Genomic DNA, 9,879 nt, shown 5'->3' with positions numbered 1-9,879 from the left:
CTCAGTAAAGCTGCAGGAGTGTCTCTAATAAACACAAATACTCTTTAGTCGTTTACTATAAATACAATTTATATCACCACAGCACACACTTGGACGCACAATTTTATTTGGTCTCATTTACTTACATTGTCTTGTTTTACAATTACTTTAATTAAAAATAATTTGGCCTCATGTTTTTCGTCTGGAGTAATAAGGCTACCTCATTTGGAGCAACATTTTAAATAATCATTGAGCACTTGTGGTGTAGGCCTACACATCTTTGTCTTTTTTTTTAAGATGTTAAAAATATTTGATAGCAAACTAAACTGTGTAAGGCTATCTTTAAAGTGAAATGAGTCGGTTAAAAATCTAATCATTTTATTCAGCGAAACTGTACAGATACAAATGTCTCTTACCAAATTTTAAAAATCAAGTAAAAAACTGCAAGATTATTTTCATAAATACATATATTCTTTCAAAAAAGGGTGATTATTTACACGTTACATCATTTAAAGGGAGCTTGCATAAATTCACAGCTGTACACATGCATATAAGTATCCCAATCCTAAACGCGTACTTGACGGTCCATGTGCGCCAATGTATGCACGATTGTCGACGGAGCGCTGCGAAAGTCATACAAGTCCCCAGTTAAAACAAGGGATGGTACATGTGTATAAGGCAAATTACGTCCAATATTTTCAGGTACAGAACCGTGAATATGTCGCAAATCATTCAGTATTGTCTACAGAGATCACATCGGCAAATTATATCGTGTTGCACAGAAACATAGTCTCTTTCACATACAAATATATGATAAAAACCGATGGTCAAACAGTCTCGTGCTGATAACACTGTTCATGAAGGTCCGTCTCCACCGTGGAGACGTCTAGTAGTGTCCTCAAAACTCACTCAACAAGTTGCGTAAAAGTTTTCCGCTTGAGACGTTTATCTCAGAGAAAAGTTGCATGGTCAAAACTTGACCAAAGCTATCAGGACGACTCGCTCTTTTTTCATACCGTCGTCTCGCCTTGGTTGCTATTGCTGAGCCTTTTATAAAACCTGCGCCAAGACTGCAGCGTTTTCCCAGACCATATCCAGAACCCAGAGGTGATTCCCACGATCATGGTCATCAGATACTTTATCATGAACACGGTGAAGTCTGGAGACATGGGGGCGAAGTTATTAACTGGGCAAGGGACGGCGAACCGCTTACACGTTTGCATGTGCCAGGTCTTCTCCCACTGCTCGCGGAAAGCCTGCTCGTAGAAGTAGCACGCGATCACGATGGTAGCGGGGACCGTGTAGAGCACGCTGAACACGCCGATGCGCACCATCAGCTTCTCCAGCTTCTCCGTCTTGGTGCCGTCGTGCTTCATGATGGTTCTGATGCGGAAAAGCGACACGAAGCCGGCCAGGAGGAACGAGGTGCCGATGAAGAGGTAGACGAAGAGGGGCGCCAGGACGAAGCCACGCAGAGAGTCCACGTTGTAGATGCCAACGTAGCACACCCCTGTGAGAATGTCTCCATCCACTTGGCCCATGGCGAGGATGGTGATGGTCTTGACCGCTGGGACAGCCCACGCGGCCAGGTGGAAATACTGAGAGTTGGCCTCAATGGCTTCATGACCCCACTTCATTCCCGCTGAGAGGAACCATGTGAGGGACAGAATGACCCACCAGATTGAACTTGCCATGCCGAAGAAATAGAGGATCATGAAGAGGATAGTGCAGCCCTCTTTTTTCGTGCCTTGCGCGACGGTCTTATAACCATCATCGTTGAATTTGTCAACGCAAACGACTTTGTCTTCAAGGAAAAAGCCAGCTGCGTACGCAACAGCCACCATGAAGTAACACCCGGAGAGGAAGATGATGGGCCTCTCCGGGTAACGAAACCGCCTCATGTCCACTAAGTACGTGAGAACGGTGAACAGTGTACTAACACAGCACAAAATAGACCAAATCCCAACCCAGAGCCGGCCAAATTTGACCTCTTCCTCTCTAAAATACATCAGCCCGTTGGGTCTAGTGGGCTCACACGGCGCCCCGCAGTCTTTTTCGCCCATGAAGTGGTACTTGAGATAAGTGGGCACTTTGAGTTGCAGCGGACATGTGAACTGCTGGCTGGGTCTGACCACGCTCGGCTGTAATGTGATCAGTTCTGGGACGTAGGGCGTCGGGTTTGAGGTCGGGCTGCCCGCGTCCGAGGTGTTCTGACCCACGCAGATCTCCCCCGCGCCGTGCACCGGGAAATTCTCGCAGCGCAGTCGCTCGGGCCACTGGAAGCCGAACTTGTTCATGAGGGCCTCGCAGCCCTGTCTCGCGCGCTCGCACAGGGAGCGACACGGCGGGATGGCTTGCTCCAGCACCGTGCAAACCGGCGCGTACATGGAGCAGAGGAAGAACTTCAGGTCCATGGAGCACTGCACTTTCACCAGGGGGTAGAACTGGTGCACCTCCAGCCCGGCGTCCTCCTGATTGGTGTGACCCAAAAGGTTGGGCATGATGGTCTGATTGTAGGCGATGTCCGTGCAGAGAGGTATCGAAATGGGCTGGCAGAACCCGTGCTCGGGAACGGAGATGCCCTTTTCTCCGTACTGGCCGCTGGATGGCTGCAGGGCCATGGTGAGGAATAGAAGAAAGTATCGAGTAATCCCGCAACAGTGTTGCATTTTGAAGAGAGCTGTTATTGGGGTGATTCGGTGCGAAAGAAATTAGGCTACGGCTGATCCGAGAAAAAGTTTCTGTGTGACCAGATCGTATGCGTTTAAACGATCAAAAACTCCTCGATTGAGCTCCTGTCACGACACTCGTGGTCTAAAAGCAAGCATGTTAGGCAAATGAGTGATCTGGTAAGAAAACAAAGTCCGAGAATAAATCCAAACTAAATCCACAGTGAGCGCATCGGTTTTTTTTATCTTCTTCAAGGTTTGTTTCAACTGTTCTTTAAAGTTTTCCACCTGGCTCTCCAAATCAAGTCTGTGTATCCAGTGACTTTAGAGCTGCATTTAGGAGTCGTGTCGCTGCTGGAAAACTTGAGTTGGATATTTTGAGCAGAGTGCGCTTTCCTCGCTGGTCTCGCGTGCGCTCTGCAGACGCGCTTCTCTCTGACTGAAGGTTTGAGCGCAAGTGAGGCGCACATACAATAATGTGCTGTCGGTTTCTACACACCCCTCATTCAGATTCACTGCCCCTCTATGCGGGGCGCCTTGAAACCAGTAGCGGTTTAGACCAATCACAGGATTTGTTTTCCTTTGGGTCTTGATTTTGATTGGTCATTGGATATAATTGCGGAGGGTTTCTGCTATCAGAAACTTTCCTTCTAGGGCGGAGAAAAAAAATCCATAGGCTGGTTTCTGTAATTCACTGGGCATGCACGTGACTAATACTGCTGTTTATCGATTCAAATACAGCTTTTGTTAAATAAAAACTTTCAAATGGTAAATTATGTATATTGTCGCAATTTAAAATTATTATATATGTATATTAATTTATATTTCAAAGTTTGGCAATCACATAACTAAATAAGTGAAAAGTTAAACTAAACCAAAAATAAATAAATAAAAATAATAATAATTCCTGTGAGTACATAACATTTTCCAGATCTGTTTTCTTAATATATGCATGTTTTTGTTGCAGTTTTATTTTTAGGATGTTTTGAAAAGGTAACATTTACTATTTAAATGTTAATCTACTGAAAAAGGCTTACAGCTACTTTTTAGCCCTGTATGGATAGTTAACCTATTAGAAAGTGGGTAAATATTTGGTAATTTTCATTTGAATTATTCTCACGCATTACAGGTGCGGAGCATCAGCTAAACAATTTGGGCTACTTGAGATTGAAGAATGCAGAGAATTAAACGCACATGAAGAGTGTGTCCATGTAAGGAAGAGATTAATGGAGAAACTACATGCAAACTGTCTGGAAAATTCTGTGAAATTTATTACGGTCCAGATTTAAAGATACAAATAAATAATTGATTTTGTTTCAGTGGTGCCAAAAATGGGGAATATTCACAACTTGTTACAATTATAAACTAATTAATTACTAACTGGCAGAGACCACAGACCAGCGATAGCCAGAGCTATTGACTTATTAAATAACTTTTTCTTAATCATAAATAAAAAATAATCTTCTCTCTGCTGGAGTGTGTTTTAAAAATAGATCTGAGCTTTATAGCTGCATGCCTGGTTACTCGGTATGTAAATGTGAGGGTTGAGGGAGATGATCTGCTCTATGGACCTCAACATCAATCACACAGAGCCCAAAGCTGCTGCCTCAGAAATGAGCACTATGGCACGCTTATTCTGGTGCTCACCGTAGCTCTACAGCAGCCCATGTTTGATCGTTGGGCATATACATATCTTTCGAGAGACATGCAACTTAAAAAGCTTTGACTGACATTTTCTTAAGAGTATACTTCTCTGGCTTGTTAGATTATAGTTGCTAGGGTTGAAAAATACATCCAGTAAGTTGTTCTGATGTTGCTTAAGTGATAAAAATACAGCATGACTTTATAATTCATGATTCTTGTTCCTGTTTGAATTTGAGAACAGAATATTTGGAAATGTGCTACTCTGTTTTATTATCTACATACAGTACTTTAGTTTTTTTTAATGTACCTTAGTAGGACCAATAAAATTAGGAACAACATTAATGTAGACTATGTATATTTTAATAGATGGTATGATATGTTGGTATGGGCGGATTGAGAGGTGTCAAAAATAAATGATTTAGTAGAAATGATTAGACCAGTTCAAGAAGTTCATATGAGTTTTTAGTAGGCTTCATTAATGTTTATGGTTTCCCATTGGACTTTATTAGCTCTCGCACTGCTCAGCTCCTAATTTTACACTTCAGCTATTGAAGAAAGAAAGTAAAGGGGGATAATGAAGGGAAAATGGGTGCCATGTAGTGAAATAAACTACTGTCTGTTAGGAAAATTCTTTGACATGATGTGAACTTCACTGAAACTCTAAACTTTCCAATTCTATTTGGCTGTACTTTGAGTAGTGTCTTTATTAACCTGTGGATCCTACTTATTTTGGGGGCTTATGGAATTTGACCTTTAATCCTGACAAAAACAAAATCAATCCACTGCTTTTAGTGTGTCAATATTTATTGTTCTTTCTGTGTTTTATAGGCCCAATCAGAGCTCTGCATGTTTCTACATTTTGAGTGACATCGGAGGTGAGCATAAAAATACAGTGTTTATAATAAAGCTTCTCTGTGTGTGTGTGTTAAGAGGATTAGTTTACTTCCAGAATAAAAAAAAAATCCTGATAATTTACTCCCCCCATGTCATCCAAGATGTTAATGTCTTTCTTTAGTTGAAAAGAAATACGTTTTTTTGAGGAAAACATTCCAGGATTCTTCTCCATATAGTGGACTTTAATGGAAGCCAGTGGGTTGAAGGTCCAAATAGCAGTTTCTGTGCAGCTTCAAAGGGCTCTACACAATCCCAGTTGAGGAATAAGTGTCTTAAATAGCGAAAGGATAAGACATTTTCTAAGAAAAATAAAAATGTATATACTCCTTATTACCACAAATGCTCTATAAACATACCTATATCTCCACATATAAATATAATATGATAAACTGAACTCACATTTGTTTCATAATTAACGTCAAATTTTTTTGAACTGATTTGAACCAGTACTGAACTGATTTGATCTGAATAAGGATTATTCATAATCTTGCGACAGCTGCTTTACAGCAGAATCTGGATTTGCCTCAGTTTTGAAGTTTGCATCTTTTGTTCTGTTACTTTTCAGTTTAGTTCTACTTTTACTACTTTGAAACAATCGCTATTGTATGAAGCACTATAAAATAATGATGACTTGACATTTGAAGCAAAAATCTTGCGAAATTATAATATCTTACAAAAGTATTATGTTGTTTCTTTCAACTAGGTCAGTGAAACAAACTGAATTATATGTTTTACTAATCATCAGTGATGGTTTCAGAGAAGCTGATTTCCCAAAGGAGTCGCTCAGACAGACACTCCCACCAATATTCACCAGACCCTTGAGACAAAAACTACAAACTACGTGATTAAATGTGAAACGTCTCTGACACGACCCTGCTGAAAATGAACTATATGTTTCCAGGAAATTCTGGAAATGTATTGTTAATTTTCCAAGAACATGTCCTCCCATTGGTGCTATGTTTTAATCACTTATATTTTGGAGAACATGTTTTCCAGATTATGTGCAGTTTCTTTTAGAGTTTGTTCCATGGATCTATTGATGCTCATCCCATCAAAGCCTTGTGATTTAAGACGTTCCATGCATGAGGAAATCTCATTACACCATGCTGGATTTGCTGTCCCAGAGATGTTTTTATCATACACATTCTTCATGCATTTTTTTTCCTAAATATTACTACTAAACAATATCACTTTTCTGCACCTATGCCATAGTTTTAGTCATTCATATCCCTCCCTTTTTTCTCAATTAATATTTATTACAGCAAAACCAAGAGAAATAAGAAAAAAGCAAAATTGACTGGCACAAGCAGAAAATTCTTCCCCGGCCATTCAGTTCTTCCAGTAGCAGGTCCGTAAATTTGCGGGTGAGTCTGTTTTGATTTGGTCAAGCCCTCGGTTTCCCGTAGTCTGGCACCTACGTTAACTTACTGAGTACTGTGGCACATAACTCAACACTGGATACACATGCAAGGTAAATAAAACGCTTAAGGATGGTCAGTGAGGGCTTTGAGCCGCATCGTCCCGGGCCAAGTGTATATCACTGTGGTCATTTAGCTAAGACTCTCTGGAAGTCTTCAGTGGAGAGACATATACCCAGATGGAGTATAGTCATATATCTGCAATGGGTGGTGCCTGTATATTAACCCACTACTCAACACTTTCATGTTTGAAGAAATGTTAGCTCTTGTCTAAATTAATAGCTTGCATGTAAGAGAGAAAATACAACCCTGTTTTATACCCTGATTATGTCGGTCTGGACCTGCAGGATGCCACAGCATTCATCAGCATTCAGCTCCATATAAATGGCCTTTGTTTGCGTTATATTTCCATAGCTAATGGCAAGAGAGAGTATCATGATTCACAGACATATTTAAAAAGCCCCAGGCAAGTCTGCCTATGACAGTGGCTCTCATGCACTGGGAGAGGTGCAGGCAGCAGATGAAGGGATGGTGTCTGCCGAAGGAATGAATGAAGACAGTCACAAGAGAGAGAGAGTGAGGCAGAGACGGGTAGAAAGAGAGTGAGAGCCACAGGAAATGCAGGTTACGCTGGACTCTTGAGCATTGCCTGGGGATAGGCTGCAGGCGCTGAATCATAAATGACAGGAGGCTTATTCATTTCAGCTAATGCGGCCCAGTGTAATGTGGAAGGGGGTTAACGCGGCCTCTCCAGAGAAACATGAGGTCCATGGTGCAAAATGGGCACAACTTCAGGGCACCATTTTTTACAAATTACAGTTAAATATCTGTGCAAACATATTTATGTAGATTGACCCCAATTTATTTCAAACAATGCATCTGTTACTAGATTTAGTACTCCAGTTATTTTTCCAGTTTATCCAGTTATTTCTTAGTGAACAAGTTGAGTCTTATAGGAGATGTTTTTACTGTATCCCTGCTGTAGAATTACCCTTGTGAATAAAAGAAGCACACTTTAGCATTACAAGGTGAGTGTGATTTCACCAGTTAAAACATGTTCCTGGATCAACATCCTTGTTGATCCTGGAACAACATTCCAATAAACCAATCAGAAATGAGAAATCATGTTTCTGTAAATATCTGTTTTAGGCTTATAATCAGGGTTAGGTGCTTCTACACACTTGCTAATCAGCTATCATTTCCCTCTGATTTTAGGAAAAAATTATGGCTAGGGTTAGGTTTAGGGGCAAGGATTGTGTTAAGTCTATATTTTTGGACAATAATGTTGATCCAGGATCGTCAAAAGATGCCTTACTTGACAAAATCACTTTAGAAGACCATACTATGCAAATTAAAGCATAAATAATCCCAGGTAAAAAAAAAAAAAAGTGCACTGATCATGTACTTTAAGTGCTATATTTTCACACACTAATTTTGTACTTAATTTTATTACATTTAGTACTTCTTAAAATCAACTAAGTGTACTGAACTGTGCTGTTTTGGGACACCATTAAAATGAACCAAAATGTGCTTATTGCATACTATCTCTGAATTAAAAAATGTATTTAGTCACCACTTGTAGTACACTTGAGTATATTGGTTAAGTACACTTAGTTGATCTTAAGTTTATCTTAAGATGTACTAAAGAATCATATTTAGTAAATTAAGTACAAAATTAGTGAGCGGAAATAAAGCACTTTAAGTACATTATGAAAGTATACTTTTTTTAACCTGGGATTGGCCAAGAACTGAATTGGACAAGAAAATAGTCTCTTTATGCAATCAAAAGCCGAAAGGAATCAATAAACAGCACCATGTCCATTCTCTCTGTTGTCAGAAACATAATGTGTAAAGGCATAACTGGGACATAATATGAGGAAAACCAGCTCATAATATTTGTAATTCCTTTTAAAATGTGTCACATATATGCTAAGAGCTTGTCTATTTCTGTGTGTGAGATTTTTGTGTTTGAGAGAAAAAAGTTTGTGTAGTTGCATGTGAGAGAATTTTTAGGGTGTCTGTGTGTGTGTGTGTGTGTGTGTGTGTGTGAGCTGGACCTGCAATTAATTAGCAGTTAAAACTCCCTCATTTATTTCTTTGTGCCAAGAGCTCAGTCCCTCTCCAGCTTTCCATGTACCGCTGTCACAGGGGACGGGAGAAGGGAGGAAAGCTTTGGTTTAGCCCTCTGATCATCCAGCTTACTGAACATCACACTGTGTTACGGAAACAGAGCTCCAGGCTTTCTCCACAGGACTTCATGACAGATATCTACACCCTAACTGTACCAGAATGTGATGCTTCAGATGTTTTATTGCCAAACAGTTTAGTGGTATAAACACCATTTACTCGTAAACCCCCTTTTTGACATGTTTATATATGTTTTGTGAGTTGACAAGTTAGCTTCATCTTATCTTTCACTCGTTCCTTCTGCTTTTTCTGAGTGTGTTCCTTCTGACCCCATGCATAGTTCCCCCCCTCCTGTTCTGGTCGACATACTTCAGCAAGCTTCCACTGATGGAGTCTGTCTGTCATTTGTAAAACTCAAGTGGCCAGCTGTCAGAGTGCAGGCGTCTGTCCTATAATCCTTTGATTCAGAGCAAGATTTTCTCTTTTTTCCTACAGTGGAAGATGTACTCAGCGTATAAACACGCTATACCGTTAATCTAAACACAGTCGTCTGGCAATATACATTTTAGGGAAAACAATTTACAGAATCATAGGCTCATCAAAGGCTAGACTGAAAGGAGAGGTTTGCAGGCTGAAAACATACATAAATGTTGCTTAGCTATCTGAATGAGGACATACCATAAGATTGCTATATGCATAGTATTATGTGAAGCTAATGATACTTAAACTATAGACTAACCCAAACCCTACCCCTAAAGAAAGCTTTTTGTATTTTCTATTTAATTATTTTTTTTTTTTTTATTATTATTCACTTTTTGTTTTCATAAATAAAAAATAAAGATGCTTATAATGATTTTTTTTTATTAGAAGCTTTCTGGGGGAAGTTTTGTCAAAATGATATGCCAAAAAAAAAAAAAAAAAACATTTTTGATGTTTTTTAAAGAAGTCTATTCTTCAAACCAAGCCTGCATTAATTTGATCCAAAATACAGCAAAAGTAGTAATATTGTGAAATATTTTTTTTCAATAACTGCTTTATATTAAAAAATACTGACCCTAAATAGTACTTGTTACAGAAATTATATGTAATATATATATGTAATATGTTATATATACACACTGTATATGCTTTTGGATTTTTTGTATGCT

At 39.5% G+C, this 9,879-nt stretch overlaps 1 protein-coding gene across 1 annotated transcript; it reads right to left on the bottom strand.

Annotated features, from left to right (window-relative positions):
- Nucleotides 1–340: 340 nt before the first annotated feature.
- Nucleotides 341–3,110, bottom strand: fzd7a (frizzled class receptor 7a). Its single transcript, XM_052566290.1, has one exon. The coding sequence runs from the start codon at nucleotides 2,646–2,648 to the stop codon at nucleotides 990–992; it is 1,659 nt and encodes a 552-aa protein (XP_052422250.1). The 5' UTR covers nucleotides 2,649–3,110; the 3' UTR covers nucleotides 341–989.
- Between the last annotated feature and the right edge of the window lie 6,769 nt (nucleotides 3,111–9,879).

Source organism: Carassius gibelio, chromosome B9 (genome assembly GCF_023724105.1).
Source record: "Carassius gibelio isolate Cgi1373 ecotype wild population from Czech Republic chromosome B9, carGib1.2-hapl.c, whole genome shotgun sequence".
In the NCBI taxonomy this organism is placed as follows: Eukaryota; Metazoa; Chordata; class Actinopteri; order Cypriniformes; family Cyprinidae; genus Carassius; species Carassius gibelio.
This window is presented reverse-complemented; position numbering and strand designations above follow the sequence as displayed.

Excerpts from the sequence above, each read along its gene's own strand:
- fzd7a (XM_052566290.1), bottom strand. The coding sequence starts at position 2,648 with ATGCAACACTGTTGCGGGATTACTCGATACTTTCTTCTATTCCTCACC.